The following is a 14,131-nucleotide window of genomic DNA, read 5'->3' as shown; positions in this document are numbered from 1 at the left end:
TTAATAATAAGACTCATTTCATAAGGTTGTTGAGTGGATTAAAAGGACATTCCTACAGAGCTCTTAGCATCACGTCTGACACGGAACTGGCGCTGAGGGAATAGTCACAGTATTTGTGGGTACGCAGCGACCTTACCCGCCCGCCCCACACGGGGCGGGAGCCGCCCCTTGACCGGCCACTCAGCGCCCGGGGCGCCCAGTGCGGCGTCTGGGCCGCCACGTCGCCGCCTACCACCCTCTCGACACCCGGGTTTACCAGCCCCTACCCGGCGCTAGGTACCCGGTTCACCGGGCCGCGCCCGGTCCGGCCTGCGTCCTTCGATTGGCTCCTGAAGGTGCCTGTCGTCCTCGGCCGCTGCAGATTGGCCAGAGTGGGTCCAAAGGGGCGGGTCTCGGGGAGCGTAGGAAGGGCGGGGACCCGGATGTGTGTGGTGGCGGCGGCCGAAGAGCTAGTGTGCGGAGCTGAGAGGCCTATGGATGAGGAGGACGCGGCGGCCCCGGTAGGCGGGGATCGGGGGCGGGGTCCCGGAGGCCTCGGGTCGGTCTCCACCGAGCCTGAGGCGGGAGGCGGGAGGCGGGGGTCCTGGGCGGAGGCTTCGGAGTCAGGGGCGGGGCCTTGCGCTCTGGTCGCTGGGCTTCCTCTCTGGGGACCCTTCTCGGCCCAGAGCACGGCCTGGGGAGTCTGGGCGTAGTCACACTGACGGGCCAGTGCTCCTTTCCCCCGGGTCTCCTCTGAGTGATCCGGGTGGAGGCGGGGCCCGGTGCAGCCTCCTCTCGCTGGTGCCAAGGCTATGGGATTCTAGGCAAGCAGATGCCCCTAGGTCTGGGGCGCCAGCATCAACCTGGGGTCGAGCCCTGGCCGAGTGCCGAGGAGGCCAGTCCTAGGAGGCCAGTCCTAGGGCTACCCCGCAGGTGCCTACCCTTCTGAGCCACGCAGTAGCTTGTAGCTACTGCAGAAGCTTGTAATATGCGCATGGGGAGTGAATTTAGCCTAGCCAGCTTCCTAAGCCCCTACTGTGTGCAGGACACTGTCAGGCCTTGATGGAACCTTTGTCCCAGGGTTTGGGATATGGGAAGAGAAAGTAACCCCTCTTTTTGTCACTTTGGGGAAGATTCATTCATCTATGCGTTAGCACTGTTGGTTTAAATACCTGGGTCATCCTACTCCTCTCCATCTTCTCTACTACCGTCTTTGTGGATGCCATCTCTCATTAGAACAGCAGCTGCAGCCTCTTGATTAATTGTTTGCCACTCTGTTTTGCTCATCTTGTGATGAGTTTAGTCTCCAGCCAACCGCCTGAATGATCTTTACAATCAGATAAGCCTTAGAAACATATCATTTCCGAGCTTAAAACCCTCCAGAGCTTTCCCATCATACTTGGAATAAAATTCAAACTCCTTAACATGGTCTGTAGAGCATTGATCTGGCCCCTACCTTCCTTCCATCCTTTTCTGGTACATTTTTTCTGCCTCACATTCCCTGCACACCAGCCACCTGACCTATTTTCCTATCATGCCAGCTGCCTTGCACCTCAGGACCTGTGTTCTGGCTGTCCCCTCTGCCTGGGAAGCTCTTTCTTGGGCTTGTCACATGCCAATCACCTTTTCATCTCATAGAGTTCAACTTGTTATTCTTTCATCATGTCATTCTGCTTATTCCTGCGCTGTCTAGGTAGAATGGAAGCGCTCTGAGAATAGGCAGCCCATCCTTGTTCACAGCTGTATCCATAGCACCTTGGACAGCAGGAGCACGTATAGGGAGCTCAGTAAATGTTTGAATAAAAGGACGAGGGTGGGGATTGTTAAGGTCAATCTAGGCAACTGGCTTCAAGTCTAGAGTCTTTTCTGCATTCTAGGTAGAACTGGCCAAGGTGCTCAGGGCCCTGCTTCCTCTTCCTCAAGTCCCTTCTCCCCTTGGCAGGTTTGTTCTCATGAACAAGATGGATGACCTCAACCTGCACTACCGGTTTCTGAATTGGCGCCGGCGGATCCGGGAGATTCGAGAGGTCCGGGCTTTCCGATATCAGGAGAGGTTCAAGCATATTCTTGTAGATGGAGACACTTTGAGGTGAGTTTCAGGGAGGGCTTTCACATTTTCCTTTCTATGTCAGATCTCAGAGATGAAAAGGGGCTTTTGCAGAAGCAGAGACCTGTCTATACTGCATGGGGATGCAGTGGACTCTGGAGGCCTTTCTGATGGAGCAGTGTGCTTCTTCACCTTGCACCCCTCTGGGCCTGTGTCTCTGGGTCCCTCTGTCCTGGTCTGCATCGGAAGTAGTCATGTCAGAGATGGAGGCTGCTGGGGTCTCAGGAGTTGCCCAACTGTCTTGTCGAGAGGACTCCAGTGAGTCTGTGCGATGCCTGGGTCTCCTGCCTGCATCTCTTGAGTTGGGTTTGGTGAAAGAATGACCATTTCAAAGGCAGTGGACTTCCTGTTTTGGGAAGAATGGCCCGGTAGTGCATCCTGCTCACTGCCTTCCAACCCTTTGGTTTGTGTGTTTGTTTTCTGTCTCTGGCTTGAAACTCTCCCTTGACTCCGTTGGAACCGAATTCTCTCACAGAATTGTCACTGGAAGAGGGACAGAAGTAGTGCTATCTAGCCTGGAAACAAGAAAGTTGAGGAGTGGGGAGTGAATAACTCTTTCAATCTATGAAAGGCTTTGGTCCAGAGGATAGAGACTAGCCATTCTCAAACTCCACTGAGGACAGAGCCAGAGGAAAAGGGCTGAAGCTGCAGCATGAAGGATTGAGGTTAGACAGGGTGTGAGACCGCCTAATAGGCAACTCTGGGAGGCTCTCCTTCTCTTCCCCACTGGCAGTCGTAAGCCAGGCGTGCAGTGGTCTGGTATAGGTTGACCCTTGCTGGAGGCAGCGGGTGACCTCAAGTATCTTGTTATGGTGTTTGTGCAGATGACCCCAGTGTGACCAGATGGATTCTCCTCTCAGCTGGCCCTCACAGGGTGGGGGTTGGGGACACTAAGGCACTCCCCCAAACTCCTGGGCTAGGATGCTAATGGACCTCCCTCTTCATTTCTCCTTCAGTTACCATGGAAACTCTGGTGAAGTTGGCTGCTATGTGGCTTCTCGACCCCTGACAAAGGACAGCAATTATTTTGAGGTGATCAAGGCTATGGGTGGGCAGAGCAGGGGGTGAAATGGTTTAGCTCCAGGGAGCTCTTTTACTGGATTCTTGACCTAGTTCTTTAAACTTTCCATCAGGATTATCCTGTTGGCTGGGAAAAGGGCCCAGAATATCACGATGCCTAATCTGAGAGGCACTGTAGAGTCCTGTCACCCTGTCCCTTTGGCTCTCCTGCCCTTCACCTAGGTAGAATTTGACCCATGTCTTTTCTCACACCCTAACCCAAGCCCGGCATCTACTCCGTCTCCTATCTTTTCCCATAGCTTGGAAATTATTTTGTAAGTAATTGTGGTAAAGTGGGCCCTCACTTTCCCCCGTTCTTCCTCTGGGCATCCTTTCTCTTTGATCCCCTGTCTCCTGGCTCTTTGGGCCTCAGCCCCTTTGATGTCTGCTCCCCTCTGTGCTAACTGTGCCCTGCTCTCCTCCCTCCAGGTGTCGATTGTGGACAGTGGGGTCAGGGGCACCATTGCTGTGGGACTGGTCCCTCAGTACTATAGCTTGGATCACCAGCCTGGCTGGTTGCCTGACTCTGTGGCCTACCATGCTGATGATGGCAAGTGAGTTGCCTCTTGTGGCACCCAACCCCTTTTCTGCAGATTTGGGAATCTTAGATACAAGGGACTACCTCAGGGTGGCTTTGGCCATTCCTTCACTGGTCTTGGGGTATTTTCCTAGATTTTTCTGATCAGGTCAGGAAGGTGGCCTGTTGACTCTCCTTGGAGGCTTGCAGACTTAAAGGGGAGGGTGGAGCTCATACGAGGACGCAGGTAGATGGTGTTGCAGAGTGATGGCGAGCAGGAGTACTGGGGAGAAGTTGGGAGGCCAGGCTCAGATAGTGTGTCTTTCCGCCCTCTCTACAGGCTTTACAATGGCCGAGCCAAGGGTCGGCAGTTTGGGTCAAAGTGCAACTCTGGGGACCGGATTGGTTGTGGCATTGAGCCAGTGTCCTTTGATGTGCAGACTGCCCAGATCTTCTTCACTAAAAATGGGAAGCGGGTAAGTGGGACATCCTGAGTGGGATTTCAATGCTTGAAGCTGTCCAGGGACTTGTGTGAGTGCTATGAAAGAGTCTGCTGGCTGGGGCCAGCCCAGGGCCCCCTGGGCTCATTTCCCATCTTCTTCAGTTCAGTCTTAAATTCTCCTGGGCTCTCCTGCATGTAGAAGACCCTCCCCTCACCCAGGGGAAGCTGGGACTGTCCCCAGGTGATAGACACAGAGGGGCAAGTTTATGCAGTGGAGGAGGGGCAGAGTTTGAGGGGGTACAGAATGGGGTGATGTGGAGGAAGGTTTTGAGTAGGAAAAAAGAGGGAGAGTTTATGGCCTGGCTCCGTAAGCTGGAGGTCGTCTTGGGACGTTTGACTTGAATGCTTTTGAGGATATGTCTTTTCTGTGTTTTGTGTTCCTTGTTTCACTTCTCCTTTCCTTCCCTCTTCAAAGGCGAGTGATGGTGGAGGGCTGGGATAAGAACACATAGGAGAGACCCAGGCTGTCTTCCTTCTCCTCCCCAGCCCCACCTCCTGCCCAGGGAAATCGCTTTCTCAGTTCTCTGCTGAGGGGTTTTCCTCCCTTAGCATCTATCCTGAGCTCTCTTCCTGCTGCAGTCCACACTCAACATGTATCAAAAGTATTTGGCACGTCGAGAGACTTGCTGTTTGCCTTCTAGCTCTGTGGATTGCTTGCTCAGCCAGGAGTGCTCAGCAGCTTTTGTCCAAACTTCTCTGTACCTCTGTTTTGTTCTCCTGTCAGTGTGTGTGGTGATGACTGGTTGCATCATTCTCAAAAGTCCGCTTGTGAGAATTAGATGAGCCGTGGGGAAAGTGAGCCAGGCGGCAGCTCCCTCCTTCCTTCTCTCCTGACAACTCAGGTGGGCTCCACCATCATGCCCATGTCCCCGGACGGGCTGTTTCCGGCAGTGGGCATGCATTCGCTGGGGGAGGAGGTACGGCTGCACCTCAACGCCGAGCTGGGCCGCGAGGATGACAGTGTCATGATGGTGGACAGTTACGAGGATGAGTGGGGCCGGCTGCATGACGTCCGAGTCTGTGGAACCGTAAGTAAGGGGCAGTGGGTGGAGGGCGCCGGGCGGAACTCCTGGGGCCCCAGCGGCTCTTAGGATTGCTTGGAATAGGCAGTGAAGACAGTGTCTTCTGTAGGGTTTTGGAAAGTGAGAGTTTGAGCAGCAGTGCCTGGCACCATGACACGGTCCTTGCGTGCAGGTCTGTGTTCCCTTAGCCTTGGTCCTCCTTTCCCACCTTCCCTTTTGTTTGAGAGCTCAGGCTCATCACTCAACCTTGGGGAAAGCAGTAGCTCTCCTTTGCCTCTTTGGTTCCTTCAGTCCCCAGGGTGGCGCACGCTGCTGCCCTGAACGTCTGTCTGCCTTTGAGAGGCGGGGCTGATTTTGGAGAGGCTGGATGCCTGGACCTCCCTTTTGGCTTGAACCCAGCCCAGCTGGCCCAGCTTTTCATTCGCTGCGATGTGGGGTAGGTGTCATCATAAATCCTACTCGTGTTGGGAGAGGTTCTTCGAGATGCTTTTTTGAGTAAGCATCCATGTCAGTCTCTTTGGCCTTCCCACATTTTATAGGATGAGAATAGAGGCGGATGATGATTCAGTGAGAGTCCTTGACCCTCCAAAGCTGGCCTTTTCATACATCTCATCATACCTGCGTTAGTCCCCTGTCTAGATTTTAAACTTGGTTGGAAGTGTATAGACCTCAAGGGAGGGAAATTCTTCATACTTAGCCTCTGTGCCTCATGCTAGCTTGGAAGTGGATGGCTGCTGAGTCAGGGGTCTGGCCCTGACCTCTGGTGGGCTGCTCAGGCCTCCCACGTGGAATTGTCCCTCTGCTGCCCTCCCACTCCCGGCTCAACCTTTTCCTCCACCCTCTGGCCTTCTCACCCCAAGCCAGGCTGTTTTTAACTCAGCCTTTGATAGCAAAACAGAAGCAGTGGGGGGTGGGAGTAGGTTATGAGCAAGGCTCTCCACTTCTGGAGTGCAAGGTGCGTCCAACCCAGGGAAAATGGTAGGAAGCGTGCATTCCTGCAGCTTCTCACACTCTGCACCCCCTTCTGGCACTGGGATCCAGGGACTGCAATGGCCACCAGCCCGGAGACCTCAGATGCCCACTCCCTGATCTTCATCTCTCCTTTCTTTCCCCCTTCCACCATCATTCTGACAACATCTACAGAGTTGAAGTTGGGGCTGAGCCAGGGCGATGTTCCAGCTCTCATCCTTGACCTCTCCTCAAGAGTTCCTGGCACCCTTTCTCTGCCTGGACCTGTCCCCACTCTGCTCCTTGCTCCTCCCAGGCAGTCTTTTCTAATTGATGCAGAATCCTGTAGGTGTTTATAAATAGCCTTCCTTCCTCTCTGCCCTTCCCCCAGTGCCCTCAGGCCACATATTTAAGAATCTTTTTTTCTCTCTTAGATGTAAGCTATTGAGTTTAACTCTTCTCTTAAGCCCCAGCCCCAGCTGGGGACAGCTGGCAGGGTAGGCATGCCGTTCCCTGCGTACTTGGTCCTCTGGGGCTGCCTTGGACATGAGCCTCTTGAGGCACGCCTCTTTTCTAGTCTTGCCAACCACCTCATCTTTCAAGTGAGGGTAACTTACCCAGTTTCTTCCAGCCCTTTGACCCACCATCTCCACTGTTGCCTCCTGGCCTCCTCCTTCGTGTCCCTTCTGACCATCCACTGTATTTCCAATCTGGTGATCTGAGTGGTGTCAGCCTGCAAGAGCCTGGGAGAGGTCACTGGGCTGCGCCTGTGCCTCCTGTTTCTAAAGATGTCTAGTGCAGCTGCTTCTCCCCTCTGCCCTTCCTGTTTTTACGTCCCCCTCTGTACGGAGCCCTTCCCAGGGACCTTGACCTCTGCTGTGGTTGCAGCCTATTTCTCCTGCCCTGATCATGTTCCCAGGAGAGCACCCTGTGGAACCGTAAAAGTCTGGGGCAATCTGGGGCAGGCTTTGATGCCATCCCGCCCAGGTTTCTCAGTGTGGAGACTGTGGGCATCTTAAGTGAGACAGTTTCTTAATGGGCAGGACATTTAGCATCCCTGGCTCCAAGACCCAAGATGCTGGTAGCTCCTCAAACCATGCCCCCCCGCCCCAGCTGTGTGACTGCCCACACATTCCCACGTATCCTCTTGTACTGCTGAGAAAACAGCCCCAGAGAAAATAAAGAGACTTGATCAAATGTCACAGTGAATTAGTAGCAGAACTAAGCCTAGATACTCCTTGTGCCCCCTCCCCCCACCTTTCCCACTGTCTGATACATGCTGCCTTCTACCCAGGCCCACTCTATTGCAGCCAGTCTCTCCTGCCCCGTCGCACAGGATGAGTCCAGAGTTCCTGGGCTTAAGCCCACTTTCCCAGAGATTTTCTTGTCTAGTGTCATTAGCCAGGTGAGTCTTCTTGGCCACCTTGGAAGTCTTTTACTCCTGTTTCTTTCAGTTTTGTAGTGTCAGTTATCTTCTCTTCTCCTTTCTCACTGGTTCTCCCCAGACAGAAGAGAGACTTAAACTCCAGACTTTTTTTTTTAACCCTAACAATTCATTCTGAGAAGTTTCCAACATACAGAAAAGCTGAAAAAGTAGCACAGTAAATGCCCCCTGGGTCTCCACTGCCTAGATTAACAATTGTTAATATTTAGTTGTGTTTGTTTGATCTGAGGATCTATATATGGACAGACCTGGCTCTTTCCAGATGGCAGTCTTTCCCTGCTTCCTGCTGCCTTACTTTCCCCTCCTAGAGAGCGCCCCCTTCGCAGAGCTCTGGGATGCTGAAGAGTTGCTGTTGCAATGTTCGCTCCGAGATGGGGAAGGCTGCCCCTCATCCCCATCCCCGGGCCTTGTGCAGTGTGCTTACGTGACATGCTGAGGGCGAGGGGCAGTAGGTAGGGCTGGGGGGTTAGACTCATTCTTTGTTCCTCATTTCCGTTCATAGCTCCTCTGACAATTTCTTAGTGACAGGGCAACAGCTATCGTACACAAAGTGGGGTGAATGAGGCCCCACCCTCTCAGGGGTCCTCCCCAGACCCAACCCAGGAGGAGACCTTGTTGGGGCCTGAGCTGGCCGGTGGGAAGCACGTTCCTGGTTCGTGTTTCAGCTGCTTCTAGGCCCTCGGGGCACTGAGCCCTCCCTTGCTCCTGTCAAGAGGGATTAGGGTCTCTGCTGGCAAGACGAGGGCGGGTCGCAGCAGGAGAGGAGGCAAAGAGTAGGTGCTGCCGCTATGAGGGAGGGGTGGGGTGCAGGAGGCTCTCTGCACTCTGGTCTGCAGCCTCTGCTCTGTGGGGGTGAACTGTTTGGCCTCTCGAGGCTTCTGTTGTGTGTAGAGGGAGGTGTAGGGGGTCTTGAGAGCCTTAAGGAAAGAGTTCCCCTACCCCCACCAAAGATGTTGATAGCGGCATTGTTTGAGGAGAAAGCCTTGGGAGGGAGGCAGTTGGTCATCTGGGTGGAGTCATCTGGGGAGTATCCTAGGGAAACGGTGATGATCAGCGGCCATTCCGATGTGGGGGAGGGGGGTAAGGGCTGAGATGAAAGATCCTTTCCTTCTTTGTGATTGGCAGTTCCAGTCTGTTGTAGCTTTGGGGCGATTGTTAATGTTTAGGGAGCACTGGAACACTGGGGTATTCTAGTATAACCCCCATTTCCTGAGTTTAGGAAAGGCCGATGTGTGCATTTATCACCTGCCAGGGGTCAGACTAGGCCCTTGGCACTCACTTCACTTTGCCACCGTTTTTGGAGATGCAGGTGGTGGTTCCTCTCCTGACTGTGCAAGGAACCTAGGCTCCTGGGCGGTGAGCCGCTGTGCCTTCTGAGCTGCTCTGCAGGGTGGGGAGTAGGTTTTAGAGCCCGAATAAGTGTGTTGCGTTAGGGTTTTATCCTCCTGGCCTTGTAGCTTAAGGAAGCCTCCCTACCCTATCCATAACAAAAAGGCAGCCTGCCCTCCTCAGGGCCGAGGCAGGGGGAATGGTTGGGCGGGTTTTTCCCAAGGATCAGGATCTGGATCCGCTGTCTTTTGGCTCTGAGAATGGAGAACACTGTGTTTCCTACACTGAGGCCAGTTGGATGCCGTGGGTCAAGGGCAGCTGTGGGATCCCCCACCCAGTTCAGCAATGCAGAGGAGAGGGTGGGCTGGGGGCTGCTCAGACTGGGTGGAGTCCATGCTAGTTAATGTGCATCAGACCCCATAACCCTGCAAGCCCACCCCCAGCCTTGTGGGGAGAGAGACAATGGAGGAATTCAGGCCCAGCCGAGCCCACCCAGAGGACCAGAAGTAGAATTTAGACAGGGTGGGCCTTCACAATACCTGGTAAATCAGAAGACCACCTTCAGGGGGCCTCTTTCTAATAGAAGAATGCAGTGTGAGACAATGGAGACTTGGCCTAGGAGTGTGACATCGCGGAGCCAGGGTGCCGTGAAGTGTGTACAGTCCTGGCTGGAGGAAGGAGGGGAGAAAGATCCAGTGATCTGCCATAAACCTCCAGCTTTTCTCCTGGTGCCCCCGACCCCCGCCTGCCTGCGGTTCTCTGGGGCGGAGGGGAGGATGGACTTGCTGTGCCAGGGTTTCGGGGCTCCAGGGTGAGGGTGGGCCAGTGCCTCCCTGAAGGGGTGGTGAGGATGTGGCCTCTCCCTCTGCTGAAGACACACGGAGGCTCGGGTGCTGGTGCTGGCGAGCGTGATGCCTTTCCTGTTCAGGCAGGAGTTCTTTGTGGGGTGAGAGGCCAGTGTCCCACACAAGGTTTGCCAGGGAGAAGTGGAGGAGGTCCCCAGGGAGTGAGCTTTCTTCAGGGCCAGAGGGTGGGAGGGTAGAAGAAAGTCTTGAGGGGCAGTTTGGCTAATTAAAAAGGGATTAAGGAATCCCAGGTGATGCTGAGGGTGGGGGACAGACGGGACAGGGTTGAGTCACGGCGCCACTATTACCATGACAACTGATAAATAAATCCTCCCAGATTGGGGGTTGCCGCCCCGTCTTGCCCAGGCAGGATCACTGGGGCTGAGGAGCCCCAGGAGCCCATCAGTCAGCTCCCCTCCACACCCCTGCTCCAGCTTAAAAGAGCCGCGAGGGGCTGGGAGCAGGAATGCCTGCCTTTCTAGCCCTGCTCTGCCTGGCCCCCTCCCTCACACTGAATGCGGGAGCAGAGCTGGTCTGTCCCTGGCTCCCCGGCACCTCCCCACAAGGCTACAAACAGCTCTTTTCAGAGCCAAGTACAACAAAGACCTTGAGAAACTGTATCAGTCCCATCCCAGGCAGAAGTGGCTTCTGAGCTGTCTCCCCTCCCTCAGACGTCTGGACTTGGCCCCTAACCTCTGCATTCTCCTTGGCCTCCCGAGGTACCCTGAGAAAGCCGTTAGGCTTCCTCTTAGCCTAGCCTTCGCTTCTCCTCTTCTCTGTGTTCAGGGCCCCTGGGTGGCCCTTTCCAGGCAGGCACGGTGACCGAGGGAGGTGATGGCCGAGAGAGCCCTGTGTGGTCCTGGCGCCCAGCCACTGGGATCTTGGGGCTGCTCTCCTGTCTCCCCACAGCAAGGAGAGAGTCCTTGTCTCAGTAGGCAGGTGGGTGCAGTCTTCAGTAGGGGCTCAGCCTGCATGCTGCTCCTGCCGCCTCCACTCCCCCGCCCCATGCCTGTTCTCCCCTGCCTGCTGGGAGCACCGAGTCCCTCCTTATGCCTCCAGCACCACTTCCCTTTCAGCTGGGCTTTCTGTGAGAGACCAGGAAACTGGTCCCCAGACAGCCTTGGAACCAGGTTTCCAGGGTGGGTGTCAGCCTGGTCCCCACCCCTGGTTCTCTCCCCACAGCTGCTGGAGTACTTGGGCAAGGGCAAGAGCATCGTGGATGTGGGGCTGGCACAGGCCCGGCGCCCACTCAGCACCCGTAGCCACTACTTTGAGGTGGAGATCGTGGACCCTGGAGAGAAATGCTACATCGCCTTGGGGCTGGCCCGGAAGGTGGGCACTAATGCTGGCTTTCTGCCCGGGGGATGCTCAGCTCTGGGGCTTCTGGTCTAGAGCTGGGAGCTCCAAGGGAGGTGAAGGGGCCTGGCTGCAGAGAGGCATCTTAACCTGAGACAGAAAGGTCATGTGTGTCTGCTATGTAAGGGTACAGACCCTTAGTCACCTCGGGGCTGACAAAGGGTTGTGAGCCTACCACACACACACACCAGGGCCTCGATGGGGGGTGAGGGCACCCCACAACTCTGGCACCCCAGCACCTTCTCACTCTGCCCCCACCCCCTGCAACCTCCAGTGCCTGAAGGTGTGAGCCTGCCGGGGTGGGAGCAGCCATCTGGGTTGTAGCTTGTTCCAGAAGGTGAGGGTTCAGATGCCACTCTCCCATCTTCTTTTCTGCGTGGTATCACAGCTTTCCTTTTTTCACATTGGCATAGGATTATCCCAAGAACAGGCACCCTGGCTGGAGCAGAGGGTCTGTGGCTTATCATGCAGGTGCGTGAGGGGCTGCCCTGGGGGAGCAGGGGCTGTGGGGGTGGGGGGTGCAGGGACACCCATTTTCCTGACCCCGCACCAGGGGCCTCTCCTCTAGCGTCTGACCTGAGAGACTCTCCCCTGCTGCCCCCTGCTGTCCCCTTCCCAAGCTGCTAGCTTTCTCCTGTTTTCCCTCCCAGCCCGACAAGCCAGGGGAGCAGAACAGGGGCGGGGAAGCTGGGCCCAAACTGGACATTCCAGGCCTCTTAGTTGGCTCCCTCTGCTCCCTTCCTGCAGATTCTGCATTTTCTTCCTTTGACTGGTTCGATTTCCTTGCGGGCTTTCTTTAGAAAGGACAAGCCTTGAGTTCTTGGTCCCACCTCTCCCTCCCCCCAGGCCCTTCTCCGCTCTCTGATCAGCTCCTGAGGGAGCTCCCCCTCAGCCCTTTGAGGGGACAGACGTGTCTCTCTTCTGGTGCCCTCATTTTCTCTCCTCCCTTCCTTGGGGCCAGAGAGGGAAGGAGGGGCACTTGGGCTTCTAGCGGGGCGGGCTCTGGGGGTGTAGGGTATCAGCCCCTCCTGCAGGTGCGTGTAGTCTCCCCTCCTCCCAACAGATGACGGGAAGATCTTTCATGGCAGTGGCGTGGGGGACCCTTTCGGGCCACGCTGTTACAAAGGGGACATAATGGGCTGTGGAATCATGTTCCCCCGGGACTACATTCTGGACAGTGAGGGTGAGTGGGGGTGTCCGTGGCCAACCTGTCTGGCCGGGCAGAGGGTGGGTTCTGCGGGCAGAACCGCAGGAGCTCAGGTGTCCTGGCCTCTTAGGTGACAGCGACGACAGCTGTGACACAGTGATCCTGTCCCCGACTGCCCGAGCTGTGCGGAATGTCCGGAATGTCATGTATCTGCACCAGGAAGGGGAGGAAGAAGAGGAAGAGGAGGAAGAGGAAGATGACGGGGAGGAGATAGAGCAAGAGCACGAGGGCAAGAAGGTGGTGGTGAGCGCGGGGGTCCGGGGCTGGGCCAGGCTGGCGCCCCTGTGGAGGAGAGGGCGGAGCCTGGGGAGGGGCGCGGGCTTGCCGAGTGGGGAGACTGGTTGACAGGCTGGTTTCCGGCCTCTGGACGCCCTCTCGTGGTCACCTCCTGCATCGCCGTCCATCTCTCTCCTGCGGTGGCGGGAGTTGGGAAGGATGGGTTTCAGGCCTGTGTAGCCCCAGCATCAGGCAGAGCCTGCTGCCCATCCTGCTCTCCTCCTCCACCCCTAGGTTTTCTTCACTCGGAATGGCAAGATCATTGGCAAGAAGGATGCTGTTGTACCTTCTGGAGGCTTCTTCCCCACCATTGGGATGCTGAGCTGTGGGGAAAAAGTCAAAGTGGATCTGCACCCCCTGAGTGGCTAGGCCTTCTCCCCGGACCTGCCCCTCCCCTTTGTCCCCTCCCTTTGCAGAACCAGGTACGGAGTTCCTGACTCCCTGAGGATCTGCCTACCCAGCAGGCCCCAGGGGGCGTGTTGGCACTCTGCCCCTACCAGATCAGGCCCCTGCCAAGCTCCTCCATGCCCACGTTTCTGCCCCAGGGCTGCCCCAGTCATCAGTCCCTGGGCGAGAGACCCTGGTTGGACAGAAACAGGCCTGAAGGGTGGTGCTCTATGGCCAGGTCCCCTTGGTTTGGGGCATGGGCGTGCCCCCTTCCGCACTGGCGCGTGTGAGGGGAAAGGAGTGAGTGCTTCTGTCTCAGCTGCTGCTGGGCCTGAGACTTGAGAGAGTGGAGCGGGACAGCCCTCCCTGTTGACCGGTGTTCCAGGGCAGCTGTCTTCTGTTCCCTGTCCTCGTCATTGTGTGAACCAGTTGCTGCTGTCACCCCCCTGGCTGGGCTGGGGGGCTCTCTAGGGCCCTCGCTCTCCTTCACTGAATGCTGTCCCTAGAAGACTACTCGAGGGCCTCTCTTCTCTCCCCCCAGAGCCAGCTTCCTCCCTCACGACCTGCTGGGGCACCATGGTCCCCCGAGAACCCCGTCTGGCTCCCCCAGCTGTACACACGTAGATGGTGCCCGTGACATGTAGAGAGAGGGGCTGAAGGTCCCGGGATGGAGCCTTTGCTGCTGTCTCCCTCTGGGCCTCCTCAGCTCACCTGTGGCACCTTTGTCTCTAGTTCTGAGGATGCAGGTTGAGACCACAGAGCCTCTCTCTCCCACACGGTGAGGGCAGGGCCCCAGAGCCCAGTGAGAGCCCGTGCTCCCCTGCCCCACCCGCACCCTGCTTGTTGCCTGCGCCATTGCCTGTTTTGCTTCAGTGTTTGATCTAGCACTTACACATGTCCTCCCCCACCAAGCCCTCCTGTCTCCTAGCCTCTTGACCCCGACCCCTCCCCACACAGTAGCTTCCAGGAGGGAGAGGGAGCAGGAGTTTGGGGAGAGTGGGCAGGGCTTTAGGGCAAGCAGTGAGCTGTTGTACTGTGGGGGCCTCCACTTTGGCCCTCCCTTCAGGCCCTGCACTATGATGTATGAAATGTATGTACAGACCAGAGATGTTTATACAGCCAATAAAGATGGAGTTTCCATATTTATCAGTAC

The 14,131-nt window shown here is 56.2% G+C and overlaps 1 protein-coding gene across 1 annotated transcript; it reads left to right on the top strand.

The window, feature by feature from the left end:
* The first annotated feature begins 346 nt into the window (after window positions 1–346).
* SPRYD3 (SPRY domain containing 3) lies at window positions 347–14,130 on the top strand. Its single transcript, XM_005902150.3, has 11 exons — window positions 347–500; window positions 1,922–2,068; window positions 3,043–3,118; window positions 3,575–3,699; window positions 4,003–4,138; window positions 5,007–5,192; window positions 10,935–11,084; window positions 11,522–11,579; window positions 12,172–12,291; window positions 12,386–12,558; window positions 12,826–14,130. The coding sequence occupies exons 1-11, from the start codon at window positions 478–480 to the stop codon at window positions 12,958–12,960; spliced, it is 1,329 nt and encodes a 442-aa protein (XP_005902212.1). The 5' UTR covers window positions 347–477; the 3' UTR covers window positions 12,961–14,130.
* The last annotated feature ends 1 nt before the right edge of the window (window position 14,131 follows it).

The sequence above is a fragment of the Bos mutus genome, chromosome 5 (assembly GCF_027580195.1).
Source record: "Bos mutus isolate GX-2022 chromosome 5, NWIPB_WYAK_1.1, whole genome shotgun sequence".
Classification (NCBI taxonomy): domain Eukaryota; kingdom Metazoa; phylum Chordata; class Mammalia; order Artiodactyla; family Bovidae; genus Bos; species Bos mutus.
The sequence above is the reverse complement of the archived record's forward strand: the minus strand, read 5'-3'. Positions and strand labels throughout refer to the sequence as shown.

Bases quoted from the DNA above. Each gene is read 5' to 3' on its own strand.
- SPRYD3 (XM_005902150.3), top strand. From the start codon at position 478: ATGAGGAGGACGCGGCGGCCCCG. The intron at 2,069-3,042 runs GTGAGTTTCAGG...TTTCTCCTTCAG, and splicing joins GTAGATGGAGACACTTTGAG to TTACCATGGAAACTCTGGTG. The intron at 12,559-12,825 runs GTGAGCGCGGGG...CTCCACCCCTAG, and splicing joins ACGAGGGCAAGAAGGTGGTG to GTTTTCTTCACTCGGAATGG.